Source organism: Triturus cristatus, chromosome 6 (assembly GCF_964204655.1).
Source record: "Triturus cristatus chromosome 6, aTriCri1.1, whole genome shotgun sequence".
Taxonomy (NCBI): Eukaryota; Metazoa; Chordata; class Amphibia; order Caudata; family Salamandridae; genus Triturus; species Triturus cristatus.
In genome coordinates, this window is record NC_140589.1 from 715,420,879 (window position 1) to 715,439,010 (window position 18,132).

At 43.9% G+C, this 18,132-nt stretch overlaps 1 protein-coding gene across 1 annotated transcript in view; it reads left to right on the forward strand.

The window, feature by feature from the left end:
• The window catches only part of SNX3 (sorting nexin 3), a 212,474-nt gene that overhangs the window by 139,518 nt on the left and 54,824 nt on the right, over window positions 1–18,132 (forward strand). The window contains exon 3 of the mRNA XM_085611206.1: window positions 5,376–5,500. Within this exon, the coding sequence (XP_085467332.1) occupies window positions 5,376–5,500 (125 nt within the window). The remainder of the gene's footprint in view (window positions 1–5,375; window positions 5,501–18,132) is intronic.

Genomic DNA, 18,132 nt, shown 5'->3' on the forward strand with positions numbered 1-18,132 from the left:
CCCGGACGACATTGTTTTGCTCTAGCAGAAGTAGCAGCAAAGAGGTTTGTGCTTTCTATGTCCTCTGTGTAGCAGCTTTGCTTCGTGTACGACATTAAAGGTCAGCCCAGAAAGGCCATTAAGTCAATCCCTATACTAGATCATATCTGGAACGACAAACCCAACCTCATAAAGACACCGACCATAGTAGAAACAGTGGTGGTACCATGCCTCAGAAAGAAATAGAGTTCCTGAGTCAGCACTGGCATGTTTAATTGTTCATACTAGCCAGATTCCATTATTGCTACTTGGGGGTGGTCAAGAATCCTATAACCCTGAACTCAACTCCTCTGGGTAAATCTTAGAAATGGGGAGATAATGTAGGCTGCACAGTTACATCCAGGCTGATGACATCCGTCGAAGCACCAAATACCTTGGCCATCCCAGGCTGCTATAATTGCCAAATGTGGCATGACATGTATCGCCCTTCATAGACCTAATTCCTGAGGACAGGAAAGAAGAGGCTAAAGCCATTGTGAAGGAAGAGTGTGATGCATCAGCGTCCATTATAGATTTCCGTCCGATTGGGAGAGTGGTGGTACTAAGTAGACCAGATTGGCTCTGGTGCATGTTATTTCATTCAGAAGTGAAAACTAGGATCCTCAACATGCCTTTCGACAGGCACACCATGCTTGGCAAGTCGAATTGTATAAAAAGAGATAACGAAAAGGTATGCCCTGACAAGCCAAATGTGACCAGGCTACTACTCGAACAGGAACTAACATCAGGGCTGACACAATCTGACTCAGCTGCGCCCTTCTTCCCTTTCGCATTCCCAGGAATAATCAAAGGCAAGCCTGACTTATGAACACTGACTCCAAATCCCTGCTCACTTCAATAAATCCTGTAGTATGAAGAATTTTCTGTTTTGCTCTAGCTTGTAAGTAGGTTACCACAGATCGATCGGTGCTCCAAATAGTACAGTCAAAACACCCTTGAATTTCTAGAAAAGTCTGCCAATCATCCACACAAGTAAATGCACCATCCGCACTTGCAAGAAATGCAACAAGAAATTCTGCTCATCTTGAAAGGAGTAAAGAAGGTGCCAAATATCCAGTGGAATCTGTGCTTCTTTTCCAGAGTCTTTCTGTTCAGGAAGTAACCTGGAGTGGAGACCAGTTCTAGATCTACGAAAATAGAAAGTTTGTAAAGAATTCATCCTTTTGGATGGGTACCTTGAAGGAAGTCTTTCTGGTACTTCAGGAACGGTAGTTGGTCTCCCTTGATCGCAAGGATGCTTACTTTTGTGTTGCAATACACCCGAACCATGAGCAATATCACCGATGGTAGAACAGCACTGCAAATTCAATGCATTTCCTTTCAGATTAAAGTTGTCTCCTCGATTTATTAATGAAGTGTCCCCTGTGGCTGCTGCCTTAAGCAGCGAAGGGCACCAGCTGCAGAAGTAAATAAAACGTGAACGACTGGTTCGTCAAGTCATCATCACATTAAGAGGCGCGATCCTTAACTTCTTATATCAGCCATTTCCATTAGTTGGGTCAAACACTGAAATTACAAAAATTGTCGATTCATCCTGCAAAGAAATTCAGTTTCTGGGAGAAATCCTTGACACCCCGCTCAGACAAGAGTTTCCATCAGCAAAGCAAGTAGCTAAACCTCAAACATTGGTGAAGACATTCTGTTCTATAGAGATAATCCCTTCTTTGCTGTGATCATGCATCGGTTTTGTGCCTTTATGCAGATTGCGGATGAGGCTGATACAACAAGAACTGTATCAGCAGTGCAGACAAGTGATAGGATGTTGGAAAAATATACAACAAGTATGACTATGGTTCAAACAGGCTCTGCTGCATTGAAGATTCTCAAGCAATCTCCATGCAGGCCTTCCGTTCCAGCCCATCACAAACTATTTCAGCGGCTACATCAATGGAAGGATGTGGTTCCCAGATGCTGGAGCCCCCTTGGAACTAGAGGGGCATTAGAATAGGCTTACAAGCATTCCTGCTGAAACTGGCAGGTCAAGCTGTACTGATCAGGACAGATAAAATGACCTAAATGTACTGCATCAACAAACAGGGAGGTCGTCTTCTCTTTCGTAGCAGGGACAGATGATGTGGGACTTGGCCATAGCAAACTAGGAGAATATTGCATTGAAGAATACGTCTGAAGTCCAGTATAACCAGGAAGACTTACTCAGTCATGCCCAGTCAGACTGCCAGGAGTGAAAGGTCTCCAGGTTCAGCTGCAGCACGTCTTTCAGAAATGTGGTCCTAGAACTCTAAACCTATTTGCTGCCCTACAGTAACAGAAATGTGAGTGCTATGCCAGCAGGTACTGGCAACAGGGATCAATAGCAATGCATTCTCAAATTGGTTGACTGTCTTCACTTACACGTTTCTGCTTTTCCCCTTATTCCTACTGCTCTGAATATGATTGCACCAGTGTGGCTATGCCAGTTCTGGTACAGCGACCTGTTGAGACTTTGTCAACCAGTACAGTTCAATATCCCATCCCAAGCTCCTTTCCAGACACAGCGGACATGTTCTCTACCACGACCTGAAGTTACTTAGCCTGACAGTTTGGTTCCTGGCCGCTTAAATGTAAATGTAAATGTTGTAGACTTGTAAAGCGCACAGCTACCCCAGCAACGGGGCGTCCGGCGCTGTAGACCGCTGGGGAACCCATCCTGGCTATCCCTGTGAGATGGTCCCTTTCTGGGTATCTCCAAGGTGAAACCAGGCATCCCTGGCGTCTGTGGGGGGCCGTTGTAGAGATTAGGCAAGCTTAATGCCCAGAGTTGCCGAGTGTGTTCCTGGTTAGAGTAGGTACCGAGGCGAGAATTATCGAGTCCGTTTTGACCCTGGTCCACGACCCTGCCGCGTCGGGAATTGAACCCTGGTCCCTGGCCGATTCTCTGCTTGCGGGTCTGCCGCCTCTAAGTAGTGAGCCACACCTCTCCACTAGCTTAGACTTTGATCATCTGGATATCCCTGACTCTAGAGCAATATTAGCGCAAGCTTGAGCACCTCCTACATCAGAGATTTATAACACCCTTCTGGGTGTGGTGCAAGGACAAAGGACTTAAACCTGTATCAATGAAACCACATCAAGTACCACTGTATTTGCTAAACCCTGCCCAGAACAGTCTGACAGACTCATTGGTAAGAGTTCATTTTGCCATGATCTTCAAATTTAGGAGAGCTGAGAATGCATCCTTATTTTCCCAAAGAGTCATCCAAATTTTTTATAAAGGGCCTTTTTCAGGCTTTCCCTTTCTTCAAACGCCCTCCTGTGCCATGAGAGTTAAATACAGCAATTAGTCAGTTGATGCTACTTCCTTTTGAGCTGGTCCATAGGGCACTTCTGAAATACAGCCCTTGGAAAACAGGGCTGTTGCTGTCATTTGCTGCAGCAAGGAGAGTTGGCGAGGTACAAGAATTCACCATAAAAGAGCAATATCTTTGTTTTTACAAAGGACACAAGTCATTTAGCCCACCAGCCCCAGGTTTATACCCAAGGTCGCATTGGATTTTCACCTAGATGAACCTGTCCTCCTTAATTCCTAGTTTGCCAGTCATCTACGTCAGCGGAAAGACCTTTGCATTCTACCCTAGTATGCCTTTTCTCCACTAGAGTAGCCATACTCCAAGCAAACTTAATCATGTCCAAAACCCGCACCTTGGACATGGTCTTATCACTTGTCTTCGAAGTAGTAAATGGTCTTTCCACAGCTACTTGGTTGACTTACTATTCTGTTACACACCCACTTGAAATCTGTGAGTCCCCAAACTCCGCCTTCGAGCCACACCCAAACCACTGTGCATCACCTCCAAATGTCAATCTTTCTGCTCTCTAGGCCCTCTCCATTTGTGCCTTTTCCTCTCTGAAAGACATGAAAAAAGCACTGAAATGTCAATTGCTTGAACTTGAGAGAAGAGGGTGATAGCTCCCCACCATGCTAAAAATATGTATAAAACGTATAACTTAATTTCAGTGTTTCCCCTGTAATCATTTATTTCATACTCTTAGGACCCTTTAACATGTTTTAAGTTTAAGCCGTAGTGAATATTTTGTCATTCTCAAGCTCAACCACTAACCTGGCTCAGTTAACTTATGCAACTGTTTTGTCTAACCTAATCTGACTATTCACAACGGTGGTGGTGGTGGTGCAGCGGCTAGGGCGGCTGACTCCGGAACACAGGGGCTCATGGGTCGATCCCCGGTGCTGGCGGCAGGTTAGCCAAACACATTGTGACTCTGGGCAATAGCACGCTGAATCTTCCCGTTAGCCCCTAGCGCAGGGACACCTCTCCGGAGGTAGCTGTGCACTTTACAAATGCTGGTTTTTCATTTCATTTTCATTCAATCCTTGTTGATTTACGTACAGTGATCAATGCTATGTAAAACATTTCAGAAAAAATATACTGCTCCAGTCAAAAAGTCACCAGGCACGCAGCAAACCTCTTCTAAATATGGTCTGACAGAGCCCCACAGCCGCTCTTGAAGATTAATAGTAGCCTGTCTAAAACCCTTATTCAAATTTCTTAAACTCCAAATAGTATTAGTCAATCCACAGGATATTCAGACTTTAGCAGATTTTTTCTAGAGACTCTTCTCTCCTTATAGGAAGCATGCAATTATGGACTGTCAGCGCTGTCATAGGTGTAAACTTTCCCCTATTGAGCATTTAATGACTGACACCAATTGCTCCTATTGCCACCACGAGGTCATTGCACAACTTGGGATGTTTTCTAGCTAAACCTGTATTAATGGGGTATGTCAATGGTATTCTCTACTAGATCTGTGTTCAGTCTGTGCGGTGTCTTTATGATGCCTTGAAAGACCAGAAGCATTAGGTTGAGAATAAAGGACTAAGAGATTCCTAAGTTATTAGCCTTGCAGTCAAATTCATGAGCACATGTTTATGATCCCTACCTTGGAGTTCCCTTGGAGTTTGAAGCCATGCACGTGATGGTCCTTCAAGTCTCATTTAATTCCATTTAGTTACAAATGTTTGTCTTCTTCATAAAATGTTTTCCGTTTGAAAGGGTAATCAAAGATTGAAACTGTTCTCCCAGGTAGGTTGAAATATCTTTTGAAGGTGTGTTCTAGAGCACATTATACAGAAAGTGAAGGCTGAGCTCAGTTGGCCCACAGCTTCCCAGCAGCTCTCTGTAGAAACATCTTGCAGTTATATAGCCTTTTTTGTGTACAGTATTTCTCCCTCAATCTGCCCCATTGTATTTGGTCAACCTATTGACAGTTATTTTGTACTGAAAATGGCAGTACTTCTAGTAGGTAAAACAAAAGGGATGAGAAAGGTGGAGGCGTAAGAACAGTGTGTTGTATTGAAGTAACATTTTTTTTCCATTTAGGTGGTGGTGCCACCTCTACCTGGGAAGGCTTTTTTCCGGCAACTTCCTTTTAGAGGGGACGATGGAATATTTGATGATGCATTTATAGAAGAAAGGAAGCAAGGACTTGAGCAGTTTATAAATAAGTAAGTAAGGACTTGTCAGTTAATCACTGAAAGTGCCACATATCACATTTCTGCCAGTTCCAAGCACTGAATGTGCCATTCTTTAAAGTACATGCTTTTATTTTTTTAGCATAATTTTGCCATGTTAATCATATCTATATCGGCTCAGACCTGTCGCGTCATGCCCCTGTTGTAGCCAACAACAAGCTGATTTTTTCCACATGGTATGACTTTGCCCTGTTGTTACATGCTTTTGGGACTCCGTGGTGGGGGAACTCACTGAGGTCCTTGGCTCGGAGGTTCCCCATAACCCACTGAATGTGCTCCTGGGGGTTACTGAGGGGTTGGCTGGATCCAGAGTAGACAAACTCTTCCTGAACACAGCCATAATGGTGGCCAAGAGGGACATTGCGGCTAACTGGTTGAACCCGGTTGCGCCCACCATGACACGATGGTGCAGGGGGGTGGATTGGTGCGCAGCACAGGAAAAGCCCTTGTACGAGGCTGGGGGATGCCCAGCGAAGTACCGCAAAGTATGGGGCAAATGGGTGGGGGTGCTAGACAATTGACATTCCGCCTGGGCGTCTGTGGCCCAGCGGAGAGAGTTTACTCTGCCCTCTTTAATGTTCTATGCATTTCAAGGACGTATTCGATGCTATAATGACGCCATGTTTCTGCTGTGCACTAATGTCTCTGTTTGCTGCTGGTCTTCTGTTTTCTTTTTGGTTGTTTTCACCAAAATCAATCAAATTTGGTTATTAAAAAAAAAAAATCATATCTATATGAGGACATCGGAGAAGAGTGTAGGTAGTGTAAAGCATTAAAATGTACAAATCATTAAACTTCATTACAAAAAATCCTACCAAAACACATTAGCACTCATAAACCTCAAACACAATGCACAACACGATACATCGTCAAATAGCATTAAAGCAGGAGTACTCAATATTCTAAGTCATAATTACTTACACATTGCCCATTGTTTCCCGTGGGTGGTGTGTGGGGTTTCCAAGGTAGGAATGCCCAGGAAGTTTGTTAACATCCATAAAAATACACCTTGGCGAGTATACTGATTAATTTTTCAGTCTAGGAATAAATCTCTTTGTCATGAAAAGGGAAATAGAGCACATCCCACAAATGTCAGAGGATGAATTATGAGAGGTTTCTCTATGGGGAATAATATTTTTATTGTGGAGAAAGAAGCAAAAGCAAGTGTGTAATAGTTTTTTTTCTGCATGCAAAAATATTTGTCTGTGTGTATGTTCACACATGTAAAAATAGAATTCATGATTTGCTTCTACTTGCATTCCTGGACACCTGAGATTCTCATAGGTTTCCCTGCATTACCTCAAAATGTTTTGTGAATTCAAAATAGTTGCGGAGCTCCACCCTTGCAAGGTCTAAAATGTTTCTCAGGAATCGGACCGTTAATGTTACATTAAGAATGGGCCGGTGTCTCAATTATTAGTTTCTAGGCATCTAGTGAAGGGTCAGATAGTGATGTGTGAGGTGAGCCTGCTGTGACGACCCGTAGAGTTGCCCTACAATTTACTTTTGAGGTTTGCGATTTTTGATCCTGCTCTCCTAAAAAAAAGTCTAAGGAAATGGTGGCAAACGTGAAGGGAATTCCAGAGAACACCATGAAAACTGAACACAGTTGCTTAAATTTTTATTAGAATCTTTCTGTCATGAAATTGGAATATCCGTCACATGAACCTGAAACACGCAATACATTTTCAGAAACCATGGATAGACCTCCTTGCTTTTTATTTTATGAAAATCTGAGTCCATATCATCATCCTCATCATCTTAATTTTTCTCTCAGATCACTGGAGGGCCCCCACATGCTCTTTTTATTTGATGGATAACCACAGATGCCTCACCTTTTAAATTTCTCCCATATGCCATGCTTGGTCCCAAAACCTTTCTAGCAATTGTTCCACCACGCCAATAGGTAGCGCCATTGGACTCTGCATCATCCGTCCCATCTCTGGAAGGGACAGCATGAGTCTGAATAAGGGCAGCTCCTAACCTACCCACCCCCAACCCCCCGCTTCTCTGTTGCACTGAAGTTAGTTTGATTTTTCCTTTCATAGTGAGGATCTGGAGCTAATCTTCAGAACATTTGTCAATTGTTTAGATCAGCCTCAAAACTATTTTGCTGATAGTGTGCTAGGGATGTCTCTATGCCCTCCAAAACTACAGGCTTCAAGCTGTGCATGCAGGAAACAGGTGTCACGGAGGGTGGCACTCCAAATTGCAGGCCCACTACAAGGCTCGATCCTAGTTCACATCAGTCCCTGGTTAAGCCTAAGATGAAGTGCATGGACAAGACGGAGAGCAAACACAAGAAGTCCAGATGGGAGTCCTCCTCATTCTCCACCCCTCATTGCTCCAACTCCAGATAGGGCTTGTACATTTGGCACTCAAAGGCACTGACTCCTTGCCTGTTGTCTTATTCTAACCCCATTCCACAGTAGAAGCTGGTAAATTTCCCGGACCATCCTCGATTTCACCGCAGGCAGAGGCCTTCAAGGAGGCAACACTGCAGCAGTTCCAAATGATTCCAATTCCCTGCGGGGAGTGCCTTTGCTCCACAAATCCACTGGGTCTCTCTGTTGGACTGTGGTTGGTGGGGCCTTCTCTGGCCTGTCCCCCGTCTCCAAAGACTTGTGAAATGGACAGAATGCAGCAAAGTGCATCTTGCAGGCCGTACTTGATACCACAGACCATGTACGTTGTATTATTAGGTCTAGCATGGTTGCTTTTGAATGGATCCCATAGATTTGTTAGGGGGCATACAAACATACCTCATGGACATGCCTTGTGATGGCTCGAAGATATTTAGATACAAGGTGGACTGACCTCTGGATGAATTCAAAGGTAGCTGTGCTACGGCTCGCTCCTTGAACAGGCTAGCTCCGATACAGCAAACCCATGAACAATACCAGATGTTTATGGGTTACTTCAGGGGCCTGGCGTACCACCAGAGTTGGTCATCTCAGCCCGTGCCCATCCCACCCCATTTGTGGTACCAGGGAGAGTGACGGAAAGTGCCATTTCCATTGTTTTCTGGTACCTAAAAAGGTTAGGCTGAGGCCTATTTTGGATCTTTAGATACTGAACGCTTTCCCTCTGAAGGACAAATTCAGGATTCTAACCTTGTCCCAGGTGCAGTCTACTCTACATCATGGGGACTAGATGGTTTCCTTAAACTTGCCGGATATATACTTCCATGGGCCCACCCTGCTGTTCCCCAGTTGATTCCTCTGATTTGCCATGGGGAAGGAACACTTTCAGTTCCAAATTCTGGTAAGTGGGCTCACTTCGACACCACTCCCCCCCCCCCTCCCCCCCCCCCCTTCAATATCTAGACAAAGGTGATGATGGTTATTGCAGCTCATGTTCACAATTCGAGTGGTCATCTTCCTGTACTTCAACAGCTGGCTGTTGAAGGCAGGCTTGGAACAGTCAGTTGTGGACGACCTGCAAATAACTATGTTGCAACTTTCGTACCCTGGGTTTCTCATCCTAGAGAGGAAATTCCATCAACGGCCTGTGCAGAGTATTACTTTTATAAGAGCAGTTCTGAACACAGGGACGTTCAAAGACTTTCCTTTCCTGATGTGAGTCTGGGACATTCAGGATATGATCCTAATGTTTCAGGCTCGGTCCTGGGTTCCAGTCCAGAGTGTTAAGAGGCTTTTTGGTCTCCTGGCCTTGTGTCTTCTTTTGGCGCCTCATGCCCATTGGCACGTGTGGGTTCTTCTGTGGATCCTTTGTCCTCAAAGGACTCAACACTGGAGGTGCCTCACGAACTATTTCCACATGTCTGACAAGGCTCCTGGGACTGTCATTGGAGGACGCAGGAAGCAATCATGACACGTAGCATGCTGTATTCCCTTCTCCACCCAGAGCTCACAGTGGTGACGGATCTGTGCTAGGGAGGTGACCTGGACAAGATGGAGATTAGAGACTCTGTCTCCCTTGGTGCAGACCTCACCACATCAGCATTATGGAGCTCTGTGCTATCCAGTGGTCTGTCAAGGCACTTCTGAAATGGATGCTCTGTGCATGGTCTGGCAAGCACTGCACCACAAGCGCTATCACCATCACCATTGGTTGAAGGTGCTGGGCTAGGAAGCACTGAAAATGTGGCACTGGAAGGACTTTCAAGGGATCTAAACTGCATGTCAATCAGAAGGCAGGGCGCACAAGCTCAGCAGACTCTATATACAAGTGGCTTCTGCATCCGGAGGTAGGTCAAGCTGTCTTCATCAAGTGGCCAGTGCCATGAGCAGGTATTTTCGCTACCACAAAGAACGCTCACTGTTGAGCCATTTGCGCTATATTATTTCTGTCTCAAGGCTCACTTGCTGATCTGTTATGCCTTCCCTGAACACAACCCCCTCTGTACATTGATTCCCACGTACTATCGCTTCTTTCTCAATTTTTGAAGAAGGTTAGGAGTGACCTGGCTCAAACGATCTTGATAGCCTCAAAATGGTGCTCTGAACGTCTGAGTCAGAGCATTTACTCTTCATTCTGCAGAAGGAATTACTATCCAGTAATATAACAGGATCTTGACACATCTCTACAGTGCATATTTCCATGCATGAAGAATGAGAGGTATTAGTTGAATGATTTTGACTTGCTCGTAGAACTAGTGGATGTCATATTGGTGGTGTGATGTCCATCCACTAAATTGATCTAATTTGGATATTGGGCAACGTTTGCGGCATGGTGCAAGGACCGCGTGGTCGATCTGTTGCATTCTACACTTTCAGATATATTTCTATTTGCCCTGTCTTTGGGGCAGCAAGGCCTTACCATGGTTACTGTTCTAGGTTATTTGTCTGCCTTTCTCATTTCACCCAATTATCCTTCCCTATTTAAGGCATTAGTCGCAGTGTTGTTTTTTTAAAGGGCCAACACATTTTTACTCCTGCACCTTTTGTTATGCCTGAGTGGTCTCTTTCTAACTTTCTTAGTCTGCTCACCCTTTCTTAATAACTTTAATTTTGCAGTATTTTATAAACCTTTATGCAGAATATTCCATTGACATGTTCAGCATATAACTACAGATTGTGATAATTCACTCCAAGTAAGATATATATGTAGATGGTACACAGACATATACCTTTGTTCTGGTTTGCCTCACATATACCTCATTATTGCATGATAATGGATCGAGGGGTCACAACCATAAGCAAACAATGTGAGATGACTTCAACTTATTGGCTGTCCAAGGAGGTTCATCATGAGAGAGTAAATAGGTGAAGTGAAAGTCAAATATCTTGGGCTCGAGGTGCGAGGGGGGGTGTGCATGCATAGGTGTCCATGTTGTCATTGCTGGAAATGAGACCTGTAGTCCAGTCTTTATTGCTAGGAATAGGGCCCTTTCCCCATCTCATAGCTACCCTGCTTTTTAGGTCTCGCTTAGCGAATGCAGCGCATGTGCTGCTTTCGCCTTGGCGAGACCTATTGTTGTGGGTTTTGCTAGCGAAGGGAGACAAACCATGTGCGCGCATGGACAGGCGATGTGCACGCGCATGGCGTCTCCTCGCTGCTTCACACGCTCTCATCGTCGTGCTTGTTTTTACTTGTTGGAAATGTGAGTCTACAGTAAAATATAGAAAAAGGATCCAGTGGAATAAGATCACCTCGAAAGGTATTGCCTGGCTGTGCACTTTTTCACACTTTTCACTCAGGACATGGGATATTGTGTTTTGGGTTCAGGGCCTCGTTGGCCGTTCCGCTGGACCGTTTCCCTCTTCCCCGATAGACTACAGGCTGGGGGAAAGAAGGGGGGGGGGGGGGTGCAAGGACCAGCCGTGCCACCATGGCGCCATTCAAGTCTCAGCCTCCTGCACTGCAGGGCTGGTATTGGCGTCCAGTCCTGCCCTGGTTACTGGGGATTCACCCATACTTCTTGAACTGTCTCTGCTCACGCCATGGCGATGGCATAGTCAAGCTTAAAAACCAGGAAACATTACTTTACTTCTCAGTTGGAAGAATGGAGGTGTTCCTTTGTGACGTGTACTTCTCAGTTGGAAGAATGGAGGTGTTCCTTTGTGACATAGCTAAAGACAAGATGGCATTTCGACCCATTGGCTCGCACTGTCCCTTCATGAACAAGAATTATACTCTCACTAGACATGCATGAAGAGTTCCCTTGGTGTGGGAACAAGGAAGGCAGATCATGCAATGGTACTGTCCTAAATCCCCCGCTTTCCATCCTTTCTGCTTTGCCCACTGCTGACTGCCCACACTCACTACCCACACTCCTCTGGCCACTACTTACTGCCCACTACTCACTGCCCCCAATCACTGCCCACTACACACAACTCACTGCCCACTACTCACTGCACACCGCTTTCTGCTCCTTGACATTCCTGGCCTGGCTTCTGTGGTGTCTGGAGTCCAGGCTAGTGAGCTGGGGTGAGACTGGTTGATGTGAGAAAAAGAACTGCACAAGGCCCTCATTATAAGTAGCCACCTAATTCCAACAGGGCTGGTAGCAGCAGTTACCGGCCCCATCAGGGTTATGAGATCTGCAGAAACTGCGCAGATCTCATAACTTTCACCAGATTTCAGAATGTGAGAGCAGCCAAAATCTCCCAGTGTAAGCCTGGCCCAACATGAGAAATTACTGAGGGAACCTGATCTAGAGTTACCAATGCCTCATGGACGGCAATTCACCGAAATGCCAAGGGTTACAGAAGTGACATCACACTCCATTTTACCTTCACACATACTTACACACACACATTCACTCATTCACACTCGCTCTCTTACATAAGCACACTCTCACCCACATGCATGCTCACCACATACATTTAAAGACATGTTTACATACCTCAGCTGCTAGACAGGGTCATATCCCAGATAACTGTACTCCATTTTTAGGTCGAGCCTGGGCAGCACATGCGCTGCACTGCAAGGCATGCATGTATTAGAGTATGGACTTGTAGCTCCGCCACACTCCACCCATATTTTTCATTGGCTTGTGTCATTGCCCTTTGTGAATGCTGGCTTCTGATTTGTTAATAGGCTTATTAGTACCTCCTTAGTACCGCATTGTCTTAATTTGTAACTTCCCATGATGACTGGCCTCTTTACTTCGGTTGTTACATGGTATGTCTTATTTAGTCTGTAAGCACTATTTTCTTTAATGAGTTTCTCCTACTGCAGGCACAAAATGCTTTCCTGTAACATTCAGTGCGCCATGCACGTTTTCACTTTCCAAGCAGCCGGGACAATGGTGGCCACTTCTTTGAAGTGAAATAGGTCTCGCATTTACAAGAGTTTGAGCTATTTGCATTGTAAATGACAATGCCTTTTGTTTATGGCTTAATTATCAAAACAGATAAATAAAAGGCTCTGTCATTTACAATGCCAATAGCTTAAACTCTTGCAAATGCGAGACCTATTGCATTGCAAATGCTCGTTACTTTTTGCCAGCACCATGAACCGTTGTGAGTGTTTGGGGATATCCTTGACATAGCCCAGTAGTGCTATGAGTAGTGGGGCAAAGGGAATGCAAATCATTTCTTAGAGAATTGAAAAAAATGAAATACCCGGTGGTATAGATATGCAGGCAAGTCTAGGCCAAATGGTACTAGTCAGCAACCAGGCACTGGTAGCGGGAGAAGTCCGGGTTTGTGATGAGACCATTGTGTGGGGTAGTCAGAAATATCATATATTGTATGTAAGTATTTAGCATAGAGCAGTGTGTGCCGGCTATTAAGCAAGAGTTTTTTGAGTGGTAAACCGTAATTGCATATTGCACTATTCATATCCCGTTCCCACTTTGTTCATGCTATGGTTATTGGCCCTGCCAATGCCTCCATAGTTGCTTCGTATAGTCTCGTAATTAAACACTTGGGAGAAATGGAGGCAAAGCCTCTGTTAAGGCAGGGAATGTGGGTGGAGTTTCTGCTAAGCAGTGAAGCGGATGGCAGCATTGTTTTTGAAATTTCTATATAGAAATGTATCTAGGAAGTAAATACCACCCTTCTGCTTTAGTTGCTGTATTGTCAAATGTTTCCCTTTGGTGTCAAGCAACTGTGTCCATGTGTATGGTCGGGCGACTAAAATTCCTATCGGAGACAGTGATTAAAGGTGTATTACACATCATATCTCGCTCAATAGTGTGGGATAGGAGGTGAAAAGCAGGATGTATCCTTTGGAAAAAGTACTTAGCTAGAGCCACTAAGTAGTAGCATTCTGCATTAGGAGCAGTCATCCTCCATATGGAAAAAGGCAATGTTAGCAAATTATCCAAGACTGCTTGTTAGCCCATGTGAAGTCTAGTAAAATTGAATGAATCGTGGCCAAGAAGGCTTTTGTGTAAGCTAAATGAATATTCAGAAACGCTTAAAGCAACTTGGGTAGAAAAATAATTTTGAGGACAGCAATTTGTCCTGCTAGTGAAAGTGGTGGTGGGGGGGGGGGGGGCGGCGCACCCCACAATATCTGCTTGATTCTTGGAGTTGTTAAATCTTAATTGTCCTGCCGTACTTGGTTTGGATTAGGATGTATCTTTTTATTCCCAAGTAGTGTGTCGGGCATCGCACCACTTGAGTGGGAAATCATTAGTGGGCTGGCTTTCTCGGAACCATTAACGATTTATGCCAGTTTATTTAGAGGACCTAGTCTTGCCCAAATTTGAGTGCATAAGAACAGGGTTGAGATTTGTTCAGCTGGATTTGGAACAAAAAGTGTATCATCTACGTATAATGACCTTAAGTAGCCATTCCATGCAACATAGAGCTCTCAATGACTGTTCTTCTCTTTCAAGTTAAACAACGTTATTCAAATACCAAAAGTATCCATAACAGTGCAAAAATACATGCAGTAAAATACATATGAAAATATATACACAGTAAAAACAGTTAATAAAAACTGACTAAAATACTGTCTCTAATCAAATAACAGACAAGGGATACATCAAGCATTATAGCTAGTCTACTCACTATTCATAGATCCACGAGCTTGTACTGCTGTTCTCAGAAATGCACCTAGATGAATTATCACTTCATCATCCATGAGTTGAAAAAGTACGTTTGGGACTACTCTGAGATTGCTAATATGGCGCTTTTTTAGAAAGGGAAGCAGAAAGTGTCTTGAGTACATAGCGTAATATCAACAGAAATGTTTTAAATGCATTAAGCAATATCATCACAGGAACAGTAATAGTGATCGTAATAGTGATATTATGATACAAGTGCAGATCTCTCTCACATGCTCATATGTAGTATACCCCCCAAGCAATTGTTGTAATCCATACACCACTATAATCCCTATAGAAGAGGTTATACAAAGGGAGCTAAATAATCCGCTACAGCTACAGCAACTGCTGCAACAACTTCGACAACTCCAAGAACTCCAGCCACAGTTGAATCTAGCGCTTCTACAAGTACTACAGGCACTCATTGAAGTTCCATTTTTGATTACTGATATGGCGGCCCAGGGTGAGGTAACACTAAGAGGACTAGAAGGTGCTCTGACCATGGAAGCTATATCATTACAACAACAACAAATCCAACGAAACGGAACTGAAAGTGAAAAGGAAGCTGCAACTGGTGGGGGAAAACCAATTTTAGATGATGACCATGGGGAACATGGAGACCAGAACCTTAGTTGTCCAGAAATTCTAGGGGGGCTGGAAAGCACTCAAAGCACAATGAATTCACAAGATTCACCGAAAAACGTTGAAGTGCAGAGACGGCCCGAAACTAGAGGTTTCAGAGCCAAGGAGAACGAAGAAACAAAATTTGAGCGTAAAGAAAGAGCATTAAAAAAAAAAGACGACAATAAAAACAAAAACATGGACAAGAAACAGAATAAAGGACAAGAGAAAGACAAGGAGAAGGAGCAGGAAAAAGAGAGGGAGGAGTTGAAAGAGAGCAAGAAAGGGAGTGGGGGTAGAAAAGGAGAAAGAGAGAGAGAGAAAAAGATATGGAAAACAACGATAACAACGAGAACCTAGAATTAATGGTAAAAAAAGCAAAAAGACTACAAACAATCAAAAGCTTAAAAGCAATGACAAAAACTACCGGATCGCAGGATTTTTTTCAGCCTAGGATCTTCAATATATTCAGTCCACTGACCAGAGAAGTAAGGAGCGAATTAGTAAAAACAGATAAACAACATGCCACACAGGAAAGTGATGGGAAACAACCCATTGATACGAGTAGAAATTACGGTGATGATTCTGGACTGCTCCTAGTACGGCCCAATATAAAGGAAAAGACTATGCGGGTCATGGACTCTGGCACCCAGTTCCATGACCAGACACATGACTTAATCCCGAGAAACTCAGGGGCTAAAGCAGCCAGAACACGAACAGCGAAAAATGAGCAAATAGATCAAACAGACAAAATTAATTCAACCAAACATAGTGAGAATACATCTAAGGCCCTGAAGGAAAACACGGTCGACAACCCCCTATCCCTCTCCCTCCGTATACCAACACCGGACTCGGAGAAACCTACTCCACTCGAAAACGACGCACTCTCAGAGTCGGACTCAGACCTGTATGAAACAGGTTTGTCTATTTCTAGTGAATCCTGCAAGACAACCGATACAAGTGAAGATCAAATATCGGATCCCGGTAGTTCAGATGGCTCGGATCTTTTAGAATCGGACAAACCAACAACTCCTTCTGGGCAAGGTCTGAACTCAAGGTCAAGACTAGAAAAAAGGAGGGCGAAATTCAAAAAACAGGGTCAATTCATATATGAAGAAACTACAGAGCCGGGGAACAACACGGAACAACCTGGCACAAGAACTAAACTTGTTCGAAAAAGCCCTACTACAAAACTAAGGCGGAGATCAGAACACAAACAACTTTATGAAAACCAAAAGCAAACTGGTTATAGAACAGATACAAGCTTATTGGCAGAACCCTCATTAACCGCAGTGTTAAGTTCCATTAAGAGTCTCCATCAAGATACAAAAATGGATAGCCAAAGGAACCATTCTGCTATCCAAAAGCTACAAGGAGCAATTCAAAAAGTAGACAATACTTGCACTGAAATTTCTGAGAGAATGGCCACAATAGAAGCACGTACTGAAAACCTTGAGTCCGATGTTGCCCAGCTTCAAAAACATGAAAAAGATCAAGAGTCAGTTATAAAAGACTTACTGATAAAGATCGAAGATCAAGAAAATCGAGCCAGAAGAAATAACTTGCGCTTCCTCGGAATTCCTGAAGGCAAGGAGGACAATGATCCAAGGGGCTTTATGATAAATCTTCTGAAAACAGCCTTTCCGGAACTACAAACTTGGGAAATGGAAAAAGAAATCCAACGCGCCCACCGATTTCCTATGATGCTCCCTAAACATTTGCATTAGCCTCCTCAATATCCAAGGGCTATTCTGGTTTACTTCGGGAATTTCTTTTTGCGAGAAGCTATCTACGATCTGGCAAGACCTACAAAAAAGAGAGAATACAAGGGCTTCTCGTTCTTTACTAGACCAGACTATGCTCACGCGACTGTCGAGCGAAGATGGAGGCTGCGACAATTATTGAACAAACTGGGGCAACTGTTTTTCTGCAAAATCCGGCACGGCTGACAATCTTTAATGGCATAACAAGAAGCTTCACAAGCGAAATTCAAGCAGAGGTCTACTTAAAAGAAATAACCAAGATAGGAAAACATAAGGACAAATAGTTTAAAAACTTCTATCAGCAAAGAAAATTACAATCAAAACCTGGAAACTTGACTATAGGAATTCTCCTTCCTAATGTCATTTACCAATTATACCAGGCTGGTACACAGAGGGCGCTGAAACGTGCTGATCTAGCTGACGCACACACCTGGGTACTTGCTGACCCAGGACGCCTCATTGGGTGGTAAGGGGGGGGGGAGGAGGGTGGGTACCATGGGGGATGAGGGGTACTGGGGTGGGGGGGCTTGTGGACCAAGGTTGAACCAAGAGTGGAATGTAATGGACCACAACCAGGGGGAAAAATAGAGACCAAGCTATACAGTAAACAAGAGGGCATATCTACAGAAATACTGAAATATATCTTTAATGAATAGGATAAGAATTATTACATTGAATATATGCGGCCTAAATGATCTAAAAAAAAAAAGACAAAAAGTTGCTTTCGGCTTACAAACAATGGAACCAAATATCATATTCTTACAAGAAACCCATATTGAAGGAGGACCACTATATATCTTAAAAATACTAGGGTATAAACTTATAATCGCTTCTACACAAGCTACTAGAACTAAAGGGGTTGCAATCTTAGCTGAAGGGGGAGATCTTCAATTTACCAAGACAATCTCCGACAAATTTGGTAGGTGGGCCATCGCGGAATGTCTATATAATAATGGAGAAAATAGGATGACTATCTGTACTGTATATGGCAATGTAGGTGATGACCCTGAAACCTTGAGCTACATTACCAACGAGCTGGCACATTGGCCATTACCCTTAATTATTTGCGGCGACTTTAATTTAAACCTTCCGGGGGAATGGTCAACAAATCCGACATTTATATATCAAGGGAGAAAACCCAGGGTCTTCAGTGCATTTAAGGATCTGTGTACACTGCATGGGCTGATTGATACCTGGCACATGAACCACCCAGGTGATCATGGATTTACCTTTTATTCCTTCCCCCACTCACGCCA